General features: G+C 33.5%; 1 protein-coding gene across 1 annotated transcript; it reads left to right on the forward strand.

Annotated features, from left to right (window-relative positions):
• The first annotated feature begins 818 nt into the window (after positions 1-818).
• On the forward strand, positions 819-23,252 carry LOC149799348 (von Willebrand factor D and EGF domain-containing protein-like). The gene is made up of 19 exons (XM_089958670.1): positions 819-988; positions 4,216-4,377; positions 5,245-5,265; positions 5,805-5,973; positions 6,521-6,635; positions 8,057-8,143; positions 8,525-8,917; positions 9,293-9,375; positions 11,407-11,470; positions 12,346-12,525; positions 13,092-13,291; positions 14,303-14,624; positions 14,865-15,020; positions 15,420-15,591; positions 15,974-16,164; positions 16,723-16,983; positions 17,334-17,442; positions 19,697-19,844; positions 20,378-23,252. The coding sequence occupies exons 1-19, from the start codon at positions 922-924 to the stop codon at positions 20,607-20,609; spliced, it is 3,132 nt and encodes a 1,043-aa protein (XP_089814796.1). The 5' UTR covers positions 819-921; the 3' UTR covers positions 20,610-23,252.
• The last annotated feature ends 7 nt before the right edge of the window (positions 23,253-23,259 follow it).

A 23,259-nucleotide genomic window follows, 5' to 3' on the forward strand; every position in this document is an offset into this window, starting at 1 on the left:
GCCAGACCCATTTTGTTAACATTTATAGCAATACAATATTTTCAAGCCAATATTCACAGTAACATGAACAGTATATAATGGAACAAATTGCATCTTTAATACTTTAGCATATATGCTATCTTAAGTCTACTCTGGCATTAAAGGCTGAAAGTGAATAGGGAGCGAGTCCATGTAGCATTTAAAATTAAAGTGAAATGAAGACAAATGAGCAATTTTGAATTGATTACAAATTTAAAGAAACGTTACGAATACGAATTACATACTTCGCACATAACATGGTAATCTGCTTTGCCATTTGTACAAACGTAAGGACACAACTAAATTTATGTCGTTTCTAAATCACAAACTGCCAGATGTATAGTTTCATTTTTTGAATGGAGCGACTGTGTTAGACTTAAGACTAAATTCAATTACATGTCAAGACCCATATGGTTTGTGATTTATATAAATATTTGTCGAGGGTGTAGGTGGGGTTATGGCCACTTTAATGTTTTACCTACGTAGCCCTCAATTCAATTTCGACTTGGGTAAGGGGTGGACCATTCAATGTCTACTCACTCCTTCTGCTTAAATAGTACGTCAGACAGAAATCTTAATCAAAAGCACATAGGAAAATATAGCTAGAACTAGATGTGCAATGCGTGAGAAGAATGACAATAAAGTAACCTATTATTCTTTGCTGATCTCGATGCTGTGAGTTGACATGATATAGTTCTTGGTGATCATGACCGGCATCATACTTAGTATTCGTTAAATATCCTCTTTTTTATGTTTCCGTTTACAGGACAAGACTGTACCGGAACGTATGGTACACTTCCGGATTTAGAGCGTCGCGCTAGAAATTACGTCCTAGCGGATAATTAAGGTTATGTGTCTGATGCCCTCCTGGAATCTAAATGGTATAAAGTCAACCAGTACAACATGCCAACTAATTACTCAAACTTAGATGTCGGTATGTGTGGGACCTACTTCCCAATATGGATGAATGGTACGTTTAATTATGATTATAAATGAAACTTATATAAAGCAGTTATTGTTTATTTTATATGATTTATATGCGTATCATCAGTAAATAAAATCTGGTGAAACTTTCGTTTTTGCTTTAAATTTTTCCTAGAATTATATTAATACCAACTCCGAGTTAGGTTGGTTGATAAGTTCTGTACTGCTCATCGGCGTATTGCGTTACACCGGCAATACGATTACTCCATGTGTGAGATTTATTTCTGACCTATACGAACCGACACATTATTCGTTGTAAAGGCTTGTCCACGCTGCGTCATATTATTTCAATATATATTATCAAATCCGTAAATCGCAAATTAAATTGTTATCAATAAGGTTGTAACGCAGTATAAATAGGGCGTTAGTCCTTATATCAGGCATTGGCCTGCTTGTAGCTGCATTTAATACAATAATTTACATACTTTTGAAGTATCTGATTTATGTATTAACATGTATTAACAGTTATGAAACTTCCAACAATCTTTTTCGGCGTGTTAATCAACTATTGTGTCAGTTCATCAAACCCAAACTGGTTCATGTATTGTATCGCTAACCCCTTTGACATTCTTAATAAAGGAAGAGGTACTACGTATACTTTATCCAATCAAGAATGAAGTTTGAACATTTTCTCCTCCAACACTGCTAAAGAAAATCCTAAATAAAAAACGTGTATTAATCATGTTTAGGATAAACATGCATATCTTTCTCTTGATAAAGATCTAAACTACAACAACGTCTTAGCCGTGATTAAAATTTCGTTGACCTTGGTGGGAATTTGGTGAGGTGCCTCTTTGTTGTTTGTTTGCGACTTTGTAACATAATATTTACAAAATAGTTTTAGTCTGTAGTTTCATATCCCATAACACTCCTATACAAGAATAGACAATAACGCCATCAGTTTTCTTTAAGTAAAGTGGTATTATCATATACCTAACAATTTTCTACCCGCATAAAGAACCAGAATTTTACTATCATTTCCTTCAAGTAGGAAATTGATATCATCGTTTTCTGATTTAGTATTATCATGCTCTTATACAAGGCTGCAGCTACTTGATCCTTGAATGGAATGCCAACAAGAGCCGCAAATAAATTATATGAAAGGTTGCAACAATGGTTTTTTTAATGCAACAGTGAAAAACAGCCATTCATTTTTTAACATTCATATTGTTAGTTGTTGGGGAGTTACCCCCACCTGTTCTAGTGCTAGTGTTATCGTCATGCAAGAGATGATCGAAATTTTACAGAAAAGGATCACTTCAATTAAATAATTTGAATACATTAAATTTCATCGCAAATGAATTTCTGGACACAAGAATAATGCAAATGATTCTGACAATATCTCAAAGCACGAACAATTAATTTTGTTCAGCGTGTCTACTACAAAAACGAAATCAATAATTTAGGTTAGGTAGAATATGAAACTGATGTTGGACAAGGTCAAGTCCAACATACAATGTCACATTATCAAAACCGTGTAGTGCAAAATAAAATAAAAGCAATGCAAATTAAATATATATAACGGGTGCAATTATAAACCAATCACGCCCCAAACAGATCATACCCTATCCTTCCGAGGCAGAAATTTACAACAAGCCTAGCTCATACGCCAATCATAATGGTTACGTGTCACGCTGACTACGACAACATTTGACATCGTTGGATGTTTAATAGTTGAAAGGTTCGCGTTCCAACACATTACCGTACAGTAAAACCCACTTACGGATGTTCAGTATTAGTATTGTTCATGAGGTTCCCGCATAATGAGTTTGAAACTGTAAATATTATGATGATCTCAAAGTTGATAGGTGTATAGCAGGAATATAATTATCCAGTAATAAAGTTTAGTTTTTCAGATCATGGCCCGATAATTCGCATCTCGTGTAGATACCGATTTTCTGATGCTGACAAATAGGCGTGATCTTGCAATCAATATCGCAATACATTAATAATAATATTTCTCAAACATGCGGAGGAGAATACTAGCTGTTTCGCAAACCTTGCTTTTGTTATCTTAATCTGGTTGTTTCAGACAGGTCGTCTCAGTTATGGAGTCCACGCGCTAGAAACTACTTTTAAGCAGAAACAAACCTATTATCTTCTGCTGTGCCTGCCGGAGTTGTAATAAAATCAAACAACAACAACAAAAGATATACAATAAAGAGACCTTTGCTCATAAAGCAACTTAAGGTCTCTCCAACTTTGATAACACACCATACTAAACATTTTAAGAGAGACATACACCCATATGCACACGCAGTTGAGATAATAGGTATTTTGCTAGAAACTATACATAACATGGCAAATTTTATTTTATCTGTAACTTAGTAAACTTTCAAGTCATTAAATGTAACTGAAAGTATCTAAGTCTTCAAACTTTATCGAACACTTCCAACCTGCCCCAGTTAAATCAAACATTGTAAGCAAACAAAAATTCTTGCACTTATCAATCAGAATGGTTTTGTCATTAGTCCAATCTCTATTCCAAAAGATGTACGAGTGATAGCATCACTTGTCATATTTTCAAGACAGAAAATGTCCAAGAATATCACATTTTAAATCTCCTCACGGTCATTTCACATTTTGTTAGACTGAGTCGTGTACTTTTCCGTACTGTTGCCTGTCATAGAAATTTTTCCAAATTTGAATTGATGAAAGTTGAAAGCTATAATTATAACAAATATTAATTGTTCATGTTAGATTCAAATGATATCAATCAATTAAATGTGATAATACACTAATAATATCAAATGATTTTATGTTTCTATTTTCCCCTGCGTACAAATTAATGCGCTTTTAAATAACGATTATAAATTGTTGTTTTTTCTTCTTAATTATTTGTTTCTTTTCTAAGATCAGTCTATATAGTTAAATTCTACTTAGATAATTATTCGGATGTTCATTAAATAGTGAAAAACCTGATGACCGTTGTAAAGAGTGAGAGGCAATAATAGTACTGATGAATACTGCGTTTTGAATCTGCTAACTATATTGCAAAAGTGCAGGGTTGTATTAATTTAAATGGAAACATTGGATGAGAAAAATATATATGTCGGTATTTGTAACGAGTCAAGTAAATCCCATTCATGGGGTTACATTTTATTGTCTCACCACTTGACTAGGATTTCCTCATCTCGGCCCAAACCCCAACATAGATTATATTACTTGTCTTTGGGGCATTTATGTTGGGTTATCACTTTCTTATATTGCAAGGTTCAATACCAAGCTCAAGTGATGGAAGAGTTACTCGCAATGCCTGCACAATTTCATTTTTCGATGTGTGTAACCCCGTAAAAACCATAGAAGTTGTAAATTGCAGCACGTTTATGATGTACAAGCTTGGACCAACGGTTCAATCAAGCGGATACTGCTTTGGTAAGGGATTTGTCGTAGTACTCTTTGTGCAATCACTAGCTTTATTCATTTCAATTGTCATACATTTGCCTCGTCATTAATTTTGAATTGCTCATATAATTAATATTATAGTTTGCAATACACAACATTCACGATAATGCACAAAATATTTTTAATAGTCTATTCAAAAAATTGCCTTATTTCGTAAGCAGTATTTCATCAATTGTTCTACATACAGATGGTTGTTGGTGCAATTGCAATTTTTATTGCATATTTATTCGATCCTGAAGTTTTGGCTTTTATGATATTGATTGATATCATACGATATTTAATTTTGTAATTCAGTTGTTGTGTTTTTTTTTGTTGCGTTTAACACCATCTTCAACACACAACCAGTTATACATGGTGGCCAGTATAATTGGAGAAGAAGAAAAACCTGGAGAAAACCTCTATACTAACTAACCCATCAATCTTCATCCGTTGAGTAAGGATCACTGACATTTGTACGCATATGTTATTTTTTTTCTCACAAGTATCTTTTAACATTTCTTCAAAACAATGACAAACAGCATGTGCAAATAATTGCACTTGTGAAAATGAAAACGCGTTTACACTGTACGAAATGATACATATATAATCTATTCAAGGTTACGTACTTATTTCAATTTTGTGTGGATTCCTTAATGATCATGGTGTAACCATTATAAGCTGTCCTTTACCATGCCATTTACTTACTGAAAGGTCTTGAGCAGAATATGCCTAAAGTAATGTCCGAATACCTGTTATAAAAAATACTTTATATTCATACCTTTTACGGTAATGGATACAAGAAAACAACTAGAACCCTTTCTCTGCCGAATATAAAAAATATTTTCATTTATGTTCCAGATTCACTCGTGACAGATGCTGGTGAGTTATTTCTTATAGCTTGTAATGCCAACTAAGTAAAATGTGTATAACAAATCGGAAATCTGTTTAAAACAGCTCTAAAAGTCTATAGAGTTTTCTGCGAGAGAATAAATTCATGTGTTAGAAGGAAATCGTTGCCTGATATAAGTCCTCTCATAAATAATTAAATAAACATATAAATAAATAAAAAGATACGCCAAACAGGACGGAAAGTGACTTCAATAAACTCTTCAAAAGAACGCTTGATAATATTAAAAGAATATGATAATTCCAAATAACATTGTCAATCAGGTTCGTGCGTACAGGCAAGGAGATATGGTCATATTGATCTGTGTTCAAGTGTGCGTAGAGTACAAATTTAAAATTCTCTAACATGTAAGATTATATATATATATATATATATATATATATATATATATATATATATATATATATATATATATATATATATATATATATATATATATATATATATATATATATATATATATGTGTGTGTGTGTGTGTGTGTGTGTGTGTGTGTGTGTGTGGTTTTTCAGCACCTGGAAAAGCCCCACTTTACAAGCCTGACTCTGCAACCGTTCGGACAGAACTCTACTTTACTACTGAAACAGGCCAAAATGGGAAGCAAATTCGGAAACCTCGCTTACGGTTCTGGTGTGATTTTCAAGAAAGTCAAAAGGATAAACTCTTCTATTCGATATCCTGGTAATTATTGGTGAACTTAATTACAATACAAATTTGCAAACAATGCTATACATGACAACGTTTGGATCTATAGCAGTGATTCCACTCTCATACACTTGTTTTGTACCGAATAGATATAGTGCAAAAGAACATATTAAACATACAGCGTGTAATGTGAATGTGTGGACAGTACAAATGAAAAATTGTGACTTTAAGACTTTTACGACTTTAGTCCCATAAACAAAAAACAACGAAATTGAGAGATTATAATAATAATAATTATATTAATAGTAATAAAGTAGTTTCCTATTTTGAGAATTATGCGTACATAATGAGGTATGCATGAAAAGATGGATTCAGAGACGAAAGCATGAGTACAATTTGACTGAATTTTCTATCTTTCGGTGAAATGAATAAATCAACACCTTTATGGAAGATAGTTTGTTTTACCTCTATGTATTCGTCTTTTACCAAGATCTATAAATACCATAGAGAAAACCTAGGAATTGTTGATAATTATATAACATCTTTTTATCATTGACAATCTAGTTTAACTGGAATTTAATAGGTACGTCAACGACGTTTTCTTGAAACAAGAAGAGCCAGAACTTTATACCTCAAGAGATAAAACAAATTTGCGCGAAGACGAATTAATTGCACATAATTACAAACTGGACATAACAGTAAGTAACACACACACACATGCGCACACACGTATACACACACACACACACACACACACAAACACACAAACACAAACACACACAGGTTTATATATATATATATATATATATATATATATATATATATATATATATATATATATATATATATATATTGGCGACGACCTTTCAACGTGTATTTTACTTATTTGCCGTTAATTCAAGATTAGAATAGGTTTTGTAATGTGTAGCTTTATTTCTTTTCCTTATTATAAAAATGCTAACATTTGTTGTTATGCACAGCTTTGCTCGCTGGCAGGCGCCAATGTTTGGAAAATTTATAACACGTTTGATAGTATTCTTTCAACAAATATATACATTGAATTCACAAGCTCTACTACACTATAAACAGCTCAAGATTGGCTTCTTTGCATCAAAGTATGACATCGTGCTTCTTAACCATTCTATCTTATGTTTTGATACACAAGTATGTGCCCATGTAGAAATGACGTTTATGAATTACTGCGCCTCATATTAACCAGCACTAAGGGGAGGTCATTGTGATTGGTTACATTATTGTTAAAATGCCATGTTCACAAGTGAATGACGAACAACAGGAAAAATGAACAACACCAATAAACTTGTACATTTTTATCAAACTATAAGACGGCATGCAGGGCGAAAAATCAACTGATGTCCGATTAGTGGCAGGTTTATGAGAAAGTATGGTTTTTTATACAGATGAAATGATGAAATATGAGACTTTAGTTTAACCCCAGTACAGATGGTGCCAAAGATAGATGACTAGGAGAGATATATCAAGTATTATGGTGTTAGCGTGACCTTGTTCTAAGCATGCCTAAAGATGCTTTAACGATATTTGAACAATATTGGAACGAAATGACAACCGGCATTGTATATTCACATTCTTAAATCAGTACTGTACAGTCTTTGATAGGAAAAAAGTGCAATGAAATTTCGACACTATCAAATTATTGGCCATCAGTTTTAAAATAAACGTTTCTTTTAAGGATAATGTAAATCAAAATTAAAATACTGAACGCTTAATGCCGTTTATTCAGTATAATTTTGATTTAAGGTCTGAGTATCTTTCGGACTGTAAGCAAATCTTGCTCTGTATTCCTCTGGCTTATCATTGCCGTTGGTTTTACGATTTGTTTCCATAGACCAAGTCAAAATTGAAAATTAGTTTAAGACCATGAATTAGGTTGTTTTAAACTTTGTGTTTAAGTTCAAGTCAAATTTGTTGCACCTTGTATAAATAGGAATTGGACTGCACATAGTTTTGATGCAGTAATATATAGGTTCATATTTAAAATTATTACAATTTGCAGATGTGACTTTATTGCTGTTGAATATTTTTCACGTCAAATGATGTAAGGAAATATGTTGCTTGTATGTTACATTTGTTTTATTTCTAGATCAAATGTATTGTGCGCGCAAGTACAAGTGTGACTGGTCTTCTAGGAAATCGCACAGCCAGTCCAGGATACCGGATGAGCGTACAGGTAAAATTGCATTCTCTAGTTCTAAAGCGGTGATAGTGCCGAGTTGATAAAAATACAACAGTAAAACTAATATAGCACTATATGAAGGCAAAAGCAAACATCAAACAGCAAGAGATCCCCTTTTGCCACCTTTTGCATATTTTTTAAAAAAGAAATTTGCTTATTCTGTCTGTAATGTCCAACTTTAATTGTGCAGATTCCATGGTAAATAAAAAATGCACTGCTATTCTAGTTTATACATTTTCAATAAAGTTACATTTATGAATATCTGACATATGTATAACATCGTATTTTTTAACAGTGTACATTGTGGATGGGAGACTGTATACCAGAATGATCAGTTATACACATTAAGCCCAATATCATGGATTGTATTTATAGGTTATCAATCCTAACGTGAACGTGCAGCAAGGAAAAACAGCAACTGTGCAGCTTCGAGCTACATTTCCTTTCGGATGCTACACGGCTGTCGGACCCAAAGATCCTTCTTGCTTTATGTCCGTCCAAATGTATGACCCATATGATACATACGACTGTACAAGCAGTAGCATATCAGTGAAAGACAGCAGTCTTTGTGGAGTGCTACTTCCAGGACTCACTTTTACCGATCTATCAGATGGAAAAAATTACACGAACGTTATAACAAACCTGACCATCACTACCAAAGATGCCAATGATTACAATCCAAGACGAAACAGATTTGTACTAAAACTTCGTACAGAAGGCACTTTGGTAAACGATATAATTGGAGGAAACTACTTAACCGATGTTAATGTAAGTATTTGACTATACTGCTTTGATCTGGCAAAGTACAATGCATTTAAAAACTGGACTGAAGTACTGGTAAATACACCAATACCAGGATACTTTTAGCATGAGTCAATCGTAATACGCTCACACGTAGCTGAAATGCCAATATTGCTTAGCACAAATAAGCTTAGTCTTTGAATGAATTCATCTTATTTGTATCACCTACATTGTTTGGTATTATAGATATTGTATAAAATATGTTTGTTTATATTTCTTTTAACAAAATTCATTTTATTAAATATCTTCCCTTTCATTTGTCTTCTGCAATTTTCATATGCGCATACCTTTAAGACTCTCATATTATAATGGCTTAAGGCATAATAAATTATATTATTTCAGGTGGTGGTTCAAGAAACACCGTCCTGGCAAGGAAAAGTATGTCAATCCCACATAGATCCCCACATGCGGACATTTGATGGAATGTAAGTGCAATAAGGCATAGTAAGTTTATTTGCCTTTTTAAATATATTTTGTTTTTAAAAATTGCTGATCAAGTGTTCATATGAAGCAATTGTTTATACCAATACTGTTGAGCATATCAAACTAGATGACACACCGAGTACTGAATTAGAGAGTTCACTCGCTCTTTCAATATGTTGTTGCCTGTAGTCAATATTACTCCGTTGGAAATACAAGTATGTGTATTGGCATGTGATATATATAAACATATGTATAACTGCATAGATTTCTCATTAAAAGGAAATTCGGCAATCCACGCTTCCTTTTAATAAAACTTTTGCGCATGTGGTACATTAGTGATACAGCAACATAATATAAAACTTCTTAAAGTTTCCATTTTAAAGCATAAATGCTGCAGTTTCTCATAAATTTCGCTTTTCCTCCAGTGGAACTAAAATTTGGAACGATTCGTGGAAAGCTATCTGAGATAAACTGTTCTTTGAAATAATCAAGATCTTAAGTTTAAGCACGTTCAAATAGTCAATTTAGAATTAAGAGATGCCACCGTTTAATTCAGTCACCGATGTCGCTTGTAATTCCGTTATTTTTCGCAAGTGCTCCAAAAGTAGTAACGTGATACATTCAACACATTCCGTCACTGACTTATTTAATAATAAAAGCATTCACACATTCGAGAGGGAATGAAGAGAGGTAGGACCGCTTTTTTAGGCGGATCTGAGGCAAAAAAGCACGCATTACGCAAACTGAAGACTGGGACGAATAGTAAAACGTTAGACATTTACATCAAAAATGAATTATCAAATTAGTACATACTCGATCAACTGAGGCGCTGAAATACTTTGAAGGGCGAACTTGGGTTGAAGGCATCTCGAGCTCTTTCGGAATTTCATATTGATAGGCAAGCATACGAATTAATGTACGTGAATAACGCCTTTAAAGAAAAAAAAATTAATTTAAGTGCGAGGCCAAATGCTACATCATATCAAACGCAAAATGGGAGCAACGTATCACATAAGGATCCCCCACCCTCTCCGACAATGCATGGTGTTGGCTTCTTGTATTTAAAATGATTACGTTATCAAATCTTGTGTTCCAGCCTTCGACTAATTCGGATGAAATCACGGATGTCTGAGACAATCATCGGATTATTTCGGAATCATGTGCAAATTAGCAGGATCTCTCAGTTCGTATGAGAAGATAAATGGCTCATAACCTGATAAAACGTCGATTTTATGTAGTTGTAATGGCATCTAACGATGTTTAGGCAAAATATCGTCTTAGATGCAGTATTATTCAGATGATTTGACATATGTAACTTTTTGTACGTAACGACAACAGTGGGACTTTAATATATAACATGGTATACAACTTTGACTATCTCGAACATCAGTAGTATGTGTCTAAAATAAAGATGCACATAAACAGTGTAAGCTATGCATACACTGATTTATAAATGTATCATTAATTTCATATATATATATATATATATATATATATATATATATATATATATATATATATATATATATATATATATATATATATATAACTAGAACATGACAAGCTATAACCCTATCCCACCTTTTGCATAATGTAACACGAAGGTACATTAGCTTTATTGTAGTGCTAAAGTTAATTCAGTAAATAAATATCCTTTTTTTATAGAGTATGTACTAATTTGACAATTCATTTTTAATGTAAATGTCTTACGTTTTGCCATCTTTTACGTTTGGCTGTGAGAACAAACATTGTTTACAACAATATCGTGTACAATTAACAAAAAGAAGAAAATAATAGAATATATTTTTATTCAGTTTGCTATCTGAAAGTTTTAAGATGATGATATTTGAAATCAACTAATGCACTATAATTGACATCAATTACTGTTATGAAATGTATATACGTGAATTCTAAGATGGTCCCATAAGATTATTTATATAAATTGGTAGATAATTATGAAATTTTAACATTTAGGTCATGAAATACAATATGCGGATACTTGCTATAGAGCGCTTCGTTTTCTTAATTCTCAGGTATTACGAAAATCAGAACGATGGGGATTTTGTCATGTATCGCCATCGGTCTAGCAAGCAAGAGGTGAGCATTTATCTTTTTATGTCATCATATATTCTGCCACGTGCAATAAGTCCAACGAATTCAGGTTCATAGTCAACCCTGATAGCGAGAATCAATAATACAGTAGCGTTGTTTACCTTTCGGAAATGAAATGCTTTTTCATTTTCGGCGACATCCCTCTGAACTGTTAATTCAACTTTGAAACATTCTTTTACTTCGTTCATCAGTATATTCAGAATATTGGAAACTTCTTTTAAACAAATAAACTCTGGTTAAATTTCTAGATAATATTGTCACCCCTGGAATCATATTTATTTGTGAAATATGCCGATGCCTTCATTACGAACTATGAGCAGTTCAAGTGCTTGTTTTGTACTAAGAGGGACTGCACAAGCAAAATTAGAGCTGCCCTTCCAATTCAAAACGAAACAAACCAAAATTTCATTGCTTGGTTGCCTAAAGAACTGTACGAAAAAGGGTGAATAGATTCACCTAAGTGTGACAGACGTACTACTTTCTTTTGCATATTAAAATTGTTTACATTGAATACGTTAATTTTCCAACTGAACTAATTTGAGTTTAATAATACAACGATGGAAACAACTCGACAATAGTATAATTAATAAGATATCTAAAAGTTCAGAATTCATTGCAAAAACTTAATGTAGTTTTTGATGCGTAGATATTTATTGAACATGATAATCGCTTATAATATCCCACTAAAAGGAATCACTGAATATGGTTCGAGAAACGTCGCATAAATAATAATTTATTACTTTCAAGAAAATACAAAACATCTGGAAATTTAATTGTGGCTTTGTAGTGAAGAGATTTACGCAGATACGAGGGCGCAAACACACACACAGATATATATATATATATATATATATATATAGGTTCAGATGAGGACAACAAGGTGCTGGGGCGGACGCGCAACATGTGCTTGTGCTGTGGCTGCTCGAGCTGGGGGTGACTTGTTCATGATTAATATATGCAGCACACCCAGACTAATCAGTTTTGTTTCCTGCGCCGAATCAATCCTCCAAGTGACTCGGATGAATCCTAATCGTTACAAGGTACATGGATAAGTTCTAATTATGCATTCAACGTTTATAGTCTTTTATGGATTATATTCAGAAGACATTATCCATATATCCACGTTGACCAAGATGAGATCGAACTAACGTGGACGAATGTGTATGCACTAAAAGCTGATTTGTCGGCTCTCCAGACCATATATTATAATAATTGGATAATGGTACGATGTTATGGTCATTTGCTTGCATTCAAACTCAATTTCTCCGCATTGCTGGGTGCTTCCACTTATTGGTCAGTTGAATTCGATTCTGATCTGGCAATGACAGCGAATTTACAGCAACACCCAGCTTGACTATTTCATGTTCATAGGAATGTAGTAACATTTCAACACAGCGCCTGCCGTTATGTGCAGTTGATTATGTAGAATTTGGCCGTCATTTTCCCGGCATCATGTCTTGAAAGCTATATTTTTAGCATTATTTTCGGTTCGCAGTAAAAATGTTTGAATTGATGTGAATAATAGCTGAATACAAAGGTGTGAACAAGATCGCATCAATGCAGTGCCTAAATATCGCAAGAAAAAGGTATTTTTTCTTCCCAATAGGTTTTCATGCCGCTTGGAACTATTGTGGATATCACTATTTGGTCTGATGTATACCTAAATATAGACATTTACCCGTCAGTAAAAGACGCCGATGAAACACTTGGTCTATGTGGTGTACTAAACAACAACACAGGAGACGACTTTATATTGCCATCGGGACTTCCAGAATCCAATAATAATGTATTCTCAACGTCTTGGAGGTATGTTATTTAAGCAAACATCATCTTAGTTTTTTCTTCTTATTTTAATAAAGGATATACTATTATGGAAACCGGATAAATCGCAAAGTCGAAATGTATGTACTTTCCTTTTAGATTTCTGAATATATTGGAGGAAAATAAAATACTGACTTATCGATTTAATGTCCACATCCACACCAAATTAAGTCCACAGAGGAGATCAAAGGAACATTTTGTTTCCCCTATATTACGTCGTCGGTCTTCTTTTATGTCATGCAAAAAAATGATAAATGACAACAAGCGTGATATATGAATATAAGACGTTACCGTGTAATCTACGATAGTGTTATTCAAGAATTTCGTCACTGTGCAGTAACTTGCTCGTAAAATACAAATCCCAATAGACAATATAATGCAATCTGAAATCATATCAACTGCATTCAATCCAGGATATTTGGAATCAGTTTATTTATTTTCTTGATTTAGTAGCATAAGTTATTTCAAATATTACCAGTACTTATGTAGCAATAAAAGATTTTTCACTAATAAGGCACTGGCGGATGAAATGTTAAAATATACACTACTATTTTAATAAATGCCAAATTTAAATATCTGTAATTAAGCATTAATTTCTTTCACTGGTTTTGATTCAAAATTTGTATTTATTTTCTGTTCAAGCATGTACAACTTAGTTCGATTATTTATCAATGATAGAGTGTACGGACATCAGAATTAAAATTGTTATTTTGTTATGCATATTGCACACACGTTTGTTCTTCAATACATAAAAACACAAGAAAGTGTGGAATTTATTGGAGTAGTATAGTTGTGCGATTTTGGGAATAGTCCACCTATTCATTTTGAATATTCTCCTTATATCTGAAAATGAAAGTAACACAAATGGTTTCCACTCTATACGTTTCGTCTTCTTCATCGCCATCGTTATAATTTTCTACAATTCCTAAATTTAGTAATAGTAGTAGTAGTAATAGTAGTACTAATATTAGTTTAGTGTTGTTTCTGTTGTTCTAGAATCAGCTCCGCAAACTCATTCTTCAGCCCAATGAACTTCAAGCCTACATTATGGGATGAATGGTCAAACCTCTGTGTATGCCCGGCTGCTTTGAACACAACAATACCTCCTACCACTGCCTCTGGAGACAGGTCAACTCCACTCTGTTCCGCTAGTTTATATTTGTCGTGCACAAAGAAAGTCATTAATCAGGGCAAGCCTTATTCCTGTGAGGTGAGAACGAAAAGATCAGAAACCTCGAGAACTAAAGAGCTGGAACGGATATCCTTCAAACAGAGCACGGATGCTGGTCCAATTTTCGATATTCATAGATTACAAAAGGTGATATTATATTCCACAATGACTTTATTGTAGGCTTTAAAGCGATTAATATCGTAATGAAAAGTTTGGACTTCATACATAGTGTAAATATTTGACAAATATGAAAATTAAACAAAAATTTGAGAAAAAATACAAGATAACAATTAACATGAATAATTAATATGTCTTCACTCAGCGTTAGAGACAGCTTGTTGTTGAATTAAAACCATATTGACATTGCTTTTAATATTTCTTTAACAGAGACAAACAAGGAATTATACCTTTGAAGAAGCATTCACCTTATGCACAAGTATATTTGATGCAAATTGCACGACAACTGCCTTTGAAGGAAGTCTTCCAGAAAATAGTAAAACGTTCAAAAATGGCTCGCTTTCAAACTGTGCCCTGGATATTATGGTGAGTAAATATGTACGATATGCAAAGATTCTAATTTTAAAAAATTTAGATTACGCTCATATATGTGTGTGTATGATTTGTATTAGATCAAATGCCAAATGACAGATATACAAATGGATGTATAGATGGAGCAGCCTTGTATAAATTACCGAACAAAAAAATCAAAACTTTCACTATATGTCATTTCTCCTTTAGATAGTATGCTCCAGGAGGCAGACAGTGACGCTACATTTAACATTTAAATTCAAAATGATTAATAACATAACATGTTTTGCCGCTTGAGAAGGTGAATTGATACACTGGCTGATATACGTGACCTTGTAAAATAATGTTGAATCCTTCATTGCAAATATGTTTCGCTGTTCCTCATGTTATTGTTTCCAACATCGAATAATCCAGTACATTGGAGATTCTTCGCTTGCAAATGTCCACTGTGAATCATACCGATCAGTTGTCGATGAAGAAATAAGCAGAAACAGTACATACAGAGAGGCTAACCCTGATGTAGTGAACTCATTTCGATCTATGGCATGCATTAGTAATTGCAACTTTCACGGCGATTGCGTCAACGGTAAGAACGTTTAACAATCCATTATTATTTGTAACCTTACCTATATATTTTTTATACCGTGGTTCAATTTATTTTCTGTAAGAACTATTTTATCTTTAATGCAGTAACAACACTTTTATGAGTGACTTCTAAACTTACAAAAGTTGTGTTTGTCGATTTGTATGGATATACTGCATGGCTACATGGATTTAATACCGGTTTGTTTTGTATTTTTGTTTATAAATCCTTACCTTCTTATAATTTCAACCCTAAGTTTATAAATTATGCATGCATTTATTAGTTCGCAAATGTGCTATATAAGTCGGTAACATTGTGATTTATTTTATAGAGACATTATTTCTAATCCAAATAAAAAATTGCCGATGTATATTGCAACATTCAGGAACGTGCTTTTGTCACGAGTCCTACATTGAAGAGGATTGCTCTGTGTCTCTGAATGTCTACCCAGACGTAGATGACACTTTCAATGGGGGATTATGCAAGAGAGACGATGAGGACTGCTGCGGCGACAAACCAATATACGGAATACATTTTGTGGAAGGAATAACCAAGCAAAAATCGGAACGCTTCCAGGTAAACGTTGCACTGACAAAAGCCTTATAGTTTTAAAATTACTAGACAAATGTGCATGCCGAAAATGGCTAAAATTATTTGATGACAGCGATGAAAATGTTCGAAACTTCGCATTTCAGGCTTATAAATGTCTTAATGCGCACATAAAGGGAAATTTTATGTACGTTAATTGCATTGATAAACGTACAAAAGCTATTTTTATATCAGTCAGTACAGAGTACATATTTCTTTTACATTAGCTCTATGACTCATACGAATTTCATTACACATCTAGGACATAGATTTTCTTCCCAGTAGGTATCCATTTTGCTCTTTATGTAAGGTTTTGGTTCTGCCTTATTTTATTGCCTATTTTAAAACTGCAAACAATGAAGTAAGCTTTTATTAAAGGTATTTCTGCTGCATATTCATGCATTCTGTATTTTTGTACATTTGAATATATAGATGAGAATTCGACAATTGCATCGCATAGTCGTGTTTCTAAGAGTGATATCTACAATCTAGTTAGAATAATCCTTCGCAAAAGAGTCAATGTGTATCTAATATTTTATTTTGCAGAGGTATGCTGATGGGACAGAGACAGTCATAGAAACGATCAGCAGTAACATTCCCGTTAAGAACAAATACGAGGGTACAATGAACGTACCATGTTATTCAAGAACCGATTCTAGAAATATTATCCAAACATTCGTCTCAGGAGTTCGAGTATACTTGACGAATGATGGAAGGAACTATGGTTCCCCTCAGACCTACTTTATATATGATTCCAGATGTCAGGGTGTTGCCAGTGCAACAAATGGATACACGTTCTATCTTATGGTAAGTATGTTTCATGGATAAGTCGTACCTGAGTATATCAGGCGCCAGCATGCAAGATGGTACGTACAATAATTATAAATATCTCAACGTTTCAAACGCATGAATTTTAAGACTGGTGTGGTAATGACTATTATTTATGATTATGTTACCTTAAGGTTACAAAAACATTAATATATAACATTCGGCACTATTAGATTGCTTTAATTTTCAATACATTCTAAGAATGATACGAATACGTCCTGAAGTATAACATGTACAGTGTAATCCATTACCACCTGAGAGCCAGTTGACGCCTATAAACATTTTCCTTAAGGATTTAAAGATTATTTTGCTTTTGCGTTTGTTTTCAGAATGGAAGCTGCTTTATTGATGATGTGTGCTATAATGATGGCAACCAAGATCCATCAGACAGCTGTAAAACATGCCAGAGTTCTGTTGATCCCTACTCATGGACGGACGGTAAATTAAACCTCTTTTAGTGTTTCAAAACGTAGTTCTTCGGATAATTGCTGGCAGGTCATTCACGCAGTTTATGACCTTACGTGTTAGAGAGCTATAGTAAATGGTGTCACCCTAACTGAAGGAACTGAGCAAAAGAAGCATGTTTAGTAACGCATGTCTCAACGAGACCGATCTTTTGTGACTTAACCCTTGGATATCCTAGTTGGTTTTGCATATATCTTTATTTTATGGCCGGTAAAACTGAGAGCTGACTTTGCACTTTAAGGAAAGCATAGATTTACAAGTGTGATGAGATGTGATGTGATTTTTTATTTTTAACGTAGCTTTAAAAAAATTTCAGTCCTATCGCTACGATGTCTGCAGTGTGGCAGTTTATAGTGATGTCTAGCACTGGGGCATCATGCCGCAGACATGTAGCATGATGTCCCACCCAGTCACATTATCCTGACACCAGGCCGACCAGTCCTAACACTAACCTCTTAATGCTGAACGCCAAGCGAGGCAGCTGTTAGGACCATTATTTAAGTCTCTGGTATGGATCGAACCAACGACCTCCCGCATCCGAGGTGGACGCTCTAACCACTTGGCCACCGGAGCGGTGATTTACAAGTGTAAAAACACAATTGATACACAGTCTATAAATCGTTTATACTTTTATTTGCGCTGAATTTAATGTGGATAGTTATACGCCATTAAGGTGAGTAATTTTGTGATACAAAACACTAATATATATAACATTTAATACTATTTTTTAATGATGAAGACACAAACAATTCCTATCCGCTATCCGGCCTATATATATATATATATATATATATATATATATATATATATATATATATATATATATATATATATATATATATATATATATATATATATATATATATATATATATATATATATATATAAGATACCCTTTAAATGTTTGGACATTGGAACTCTAATAGAATCAGTCAATATCAGTGATTAAGAGGTATTCAGTATTCGATTGTTTTTTTCTTCTTCGGTTTTCTTCGACGGACAAAAATGTGTACGATTTCCACCGTTATGGTTGCCCCAACTGCACATGATGTTGATAATAGATTAGATAGCAGAGAACCATGGAAAGAGAAAAGTCTTAATTATAGAGGTTGCCACTTTGAATATACACAATCTGAAGTTCTTGTAAAATTATATGCAAGCAACAAGCTGTCGATATAACGATTGGCTGTCTATCGTTTCTATTTATATAACGATTGGCTGCATATCGTTTCTATTTATATAACGATTGGCTGTCGATCGTTTCTATTTATATAACGATTGGCTGTCTATCGTTTCAATTTAAACGATGAACTATCGACATAACTTGTGGCTCTACATATTTCTATGCAAGCGATGAACTATTGGCTCAACTTGTAACTATCTATAATTTTGTTTGTAAACGAAGAAGTGTCGGCAGAACCTTTGGCTGTCTATATTTTCTATTCAAACGATAAACTAATGGCAGTGTTTTGGACTGTTTATATTTTCTTGCATTTGTACTTGCTTTGTGTTCATATTTCTTTGAAGTGTTTAGAGTGTACCAAAATTACACAGAGTAACTTGATATTCCGAAATGTCATTGTAGTCTCATCCATTGAAGCATGATGCCTGCTCTTCTATATATCTTAAATTCGCGCATCGTTGCAGAGGGTTTAGTTTACGCTTTAGGATGAGAGTCGTACAGTTAGGGTTCAGTTGCAACTCCCACTTCGAAATTAAATAGAACCCCAAGGAACCAAACAATAGCGAATGATATGTTATTTAAGTTTTCATTGATCATCATTAGAACCCAGTCACGCTACATTAGAAGCAGATAAAGAAGTGCTTCAATTTACATTTCCTTTGAACTTATTTTCACGACATTTTACGCGAAAAAGCCATTTTTATCTTCATTAGAATCGTGCAAAGAGGTTAATATTTCGGCCCAGGCATTCTAATGATATATCATTACACGATGACGTGCGTCCCGTTTTAGAACATTGTCAGTGTAGTCAGTCTTAGCAATCTTGACTTCTGACCGGTGTCGTGATATGGTCTGCAAGGTGAAACGAGTCAGAGACCTCAGAAAGAATCGCCAACTGCTGCTAATGTAATTTTTTTGGAGGGAGGCTTTTTCAAGGTTAATTTAAATTAATCGTTCATGTATTATCATATAAAAGTATTCATGCTTGAGCGAGGTTACGGTGATATATATGTCCTAGTTATAAACATTTGATTTTCTTTGCAGGATGTACCAGTAACAAAAAGAAACCGCCATCTTCACCTGACAACCTTATTCTAACTGTAGCATCCGTTGTCTCGGCGGTATTAGGCGTTGCGATCTTGGTCGTTATTACAATCGTAATCATCAAATGCTGCTTTAAGAAGGAAAATAGGTGAGTGGGGACATGAAAAGAAAAACAAATGCATTCATGTAGTTAAATTTCGCGACTGATAGCGGTCTAAATAGACATAAAACATACACTGAGAAACGATTGCACTTGAAACCAATACACAATTTGAGTATATGTCAATATTATACCTACATCGTCTTCCACCAACCGCACCCCTTAAAGAATCAACAAACTATTGTGCAATGTAAATCTAAAGATAAACATACGATGTATTTACTTCACTAGTAGTTCACATTTGGCACAAATTACATGACATTTAATTATATTTAGGAAAGTGTTGAATTGTTCCCAAACACGTGTATATACTAGTCCATGCCTATTGAAAAATATATGCAAACGCTTTCAGTGCATAATTCATCTTTTCTATCGTATTTATGACAATATGCTCCGTATTGTATCTTCTGTTTATATATTAAACATTTTTTTATTGTGCAATATATATATATATATATATATATATATATATATATATATATATATATATATATATATATATATAGTTTTATAATTTTTAGGGTTACCGGAAACTTTCAAAGCAACATAATAACAACGTCTCCTGGCAATGCTAAATTTCAAGAGAATGAACAAAACTCTGGTCAGAAAAATGTACCAGGCAGTGAGCCAAAGGTTGAAAGAGAGCTCAGTTTCCTCAAGAATCAACCGTGGGGAAATAGACCAGGAACTGCTAAAGACATTTCCTTCGATTTTTCCTCGACACCACTTCCATACTCGACACTCCTTGAATGATCATTGGCATGTTGTGACATCACATGCCCTTCACCGTGATTAGAGAGCACACAAGGTGACCAATGAGTTCGCTTTGTAATGATAAGTCTAACTTCAGGTACAGATAAAATGTAGTCTGCACTTGATATTTTAGAACTAAAGCTGTGGTTGCACTTGGAGCTGGGTAATACGTAAATTTAATACTGGGATACACTGCGGTATTTCTGAAGATACAGCGATAAGTTCTACAGCAATTATATTAGGGATCAACAATTTATTGGTCTAGGTCAGGAGCATGACACTATTTTCGAGACGCATTCCTTCACACATCAATTGTAATAATAACTTGCTCTGATTTATAGCAAACTAACATCATGTAATATCCAGTATAACACCAGATAAAACCCATTATAGCATGAGGTAAAATGCATTTTAACACCAGGTAATATCCATTTTATCATTTGAAGAAAACAAAACTATCTTGAGACAAATTAAAATGGAATATCTCATCTCAAAAGAAAATGTTGCCCTCCCTCAACCAAAGGTTAAATGGCTCGTATCTGATTATAAATAAATTTACTAGGTTAATGATAATTGTTTTATAGGTTGTAATCTAACAACTTTAACCGAAGTGAGATGATTAAGTTTACATTATAGGTGGCAGATACATTTAATAGGTTTATGATAACTGTGTTAAAGGTTGTAATCTGACAACTTTAACTTACATTATAGCTGACACCCTGTGAAAGATATCAGGTTAACATTAGAGAGGTTGCTGATAAAAATAAGGATCTGTTCGACCGAAGCGTACACTTTACTTGCTATCCTACTATTATAATAGGCAGGGAAACTTTGTCTGGTGTCAAGCCCCTGGCACGATATTTATCAGAGTGGTGCAGCACACATAAAACACATTGACTTGCTAAATGAGAAAATATTTGATGGACTGAAATATTAACTAATATTAAAACAAAACACAACTGCTCTCCTAAACATTTTAAAATGTTTTCCAATTTTACAAAACGAATTCATTTTTATGACATATTAACATAATCAAGAAAATAATTAAAGATGTCATTTATATGTGCTCTTAAGTCCGAAATCTTTCCACCACTTTGGATTTGAATCTAAGATCTTTCACGACATTCAATTTGAATGTGGAAACCACGTCTGCCTACTCCAAGTCAAATATGTGATTAAATAATCATGCATGTTATTATATTTGTAATATTGAAAATTGATTTGTGATAATTACATCTGTTTTGCTAAAGCAAAATAGTAATTATTGAATTATTTTGTCATCTAAAGCCTAATTATACTGCGAATATCAATAAATTCGTCGCGAGATTATTCGGGAATTCCTGTACATTCCTTACTCACGGAAACTACCGAAGTATCTGCACTGTAAATAAGTACCGTGGAACTTTTCATCATAAAACAATACCGCGGTAAAACGAAATACCGGTAATACCTCGCACATCTAGCTTTAATCGTTTTTTTCTTTTTCTTCTAATATTCTCTTTATCTTCTCATTATTATATATAGAAACATTGATTCCACTGAAGGTCTTTTGAAATGAATTGCACATTTTGTATGCTCACTGCAACATTTTTTCCACCCAGTATGTAGTTCAAAGGAGGAACAATGCATGTCTATATTATAAGGAAATCCACAGATTGCATAAATAAGCAAATGTCATTTCTAGCTTTCACTTGTTCTACCAAAACTACAATTTATACGCTGCTGCATTCAACGATATATGTCTTATGACTGCTGTAGCAATGTTGGTCAGTACATATTTGTATAACTTAATTGGAACATACATTTGTGAATAAATACTTGCGTCATTACAATGACATATTCCTTCGTTCTGATATCTTATATTATCATTATTTGCTTAGTGTTTCTTTTTGTAATTAGACGTAATGTGAACTCTGCTTGAAGGATGGAAGGCACTCGACAATCTGTGAAATCTAGTGGTCCTGTCATATATCATGCCTATCTGAAGTGAATGCTGTTGGTGAAATGGAAAATCTTGGAACATTTTTAAACATGTAATCTCCTCTCATGTTCGGATTAAGCACACATTATTAAAGATAGTGTTCGCTACAGTGATTAGCTCTATTAAATATAGTCATCATCATTTATAGAAGATATAACTAGTCCACCGAGTTGAACAAAACATGCTATTGTTATCAATGCGCTGTTTATGACTTATTTATTTGCTACGGACATAATTACGCAGCCTAAAGATATTACACATACATCATATTTTGTATGATTGCATCATCAATGTTATTCATATAAATTATATTTTCTGTTTTGCATATGTGATTAATTTTGACAGTGTTCCGGCACAAATCTCAACTTTAATCAAGAGTCTTTACATATGAAATTGTTAAAGACCGAGGTACAAGGCCGGACGGTTGTTGGTAAATGATGAAAAGTATATTGTACTGGTATATTAGGATTGTTCTAGTCGGTTGAACGTATCCTGACGTATCGATCTTAGTTTAAATGTATCAGAGGCTTTTATTCTCAATCTGTTTTTTACTTTGTGTCTCTTGTTATTCAAATAATGTGTTTGTCTGTTCTTTTCTGTATACGCTTTAATTTTGAGTCGTTGTGTTGTGGCCATTAATTTAATAAATATTTAAATATTTATATTAAT

Source organism: Sinohyriopsis cumingii, chromosome 5 (assembly GCF_028554795.1).
Source record: "Sinohyriopsis cumingii isolate HCF-2022 chromosome 5, ASM2855479v2, whole genome shotgun sequence".
NCBI classification, from domain to species: Eukaryota; Metazoa; Mollusca; class Bivalvia; order Unionida; family Unionidae; genus Sinohyriopsis; species Sinohyriopsis cumingii.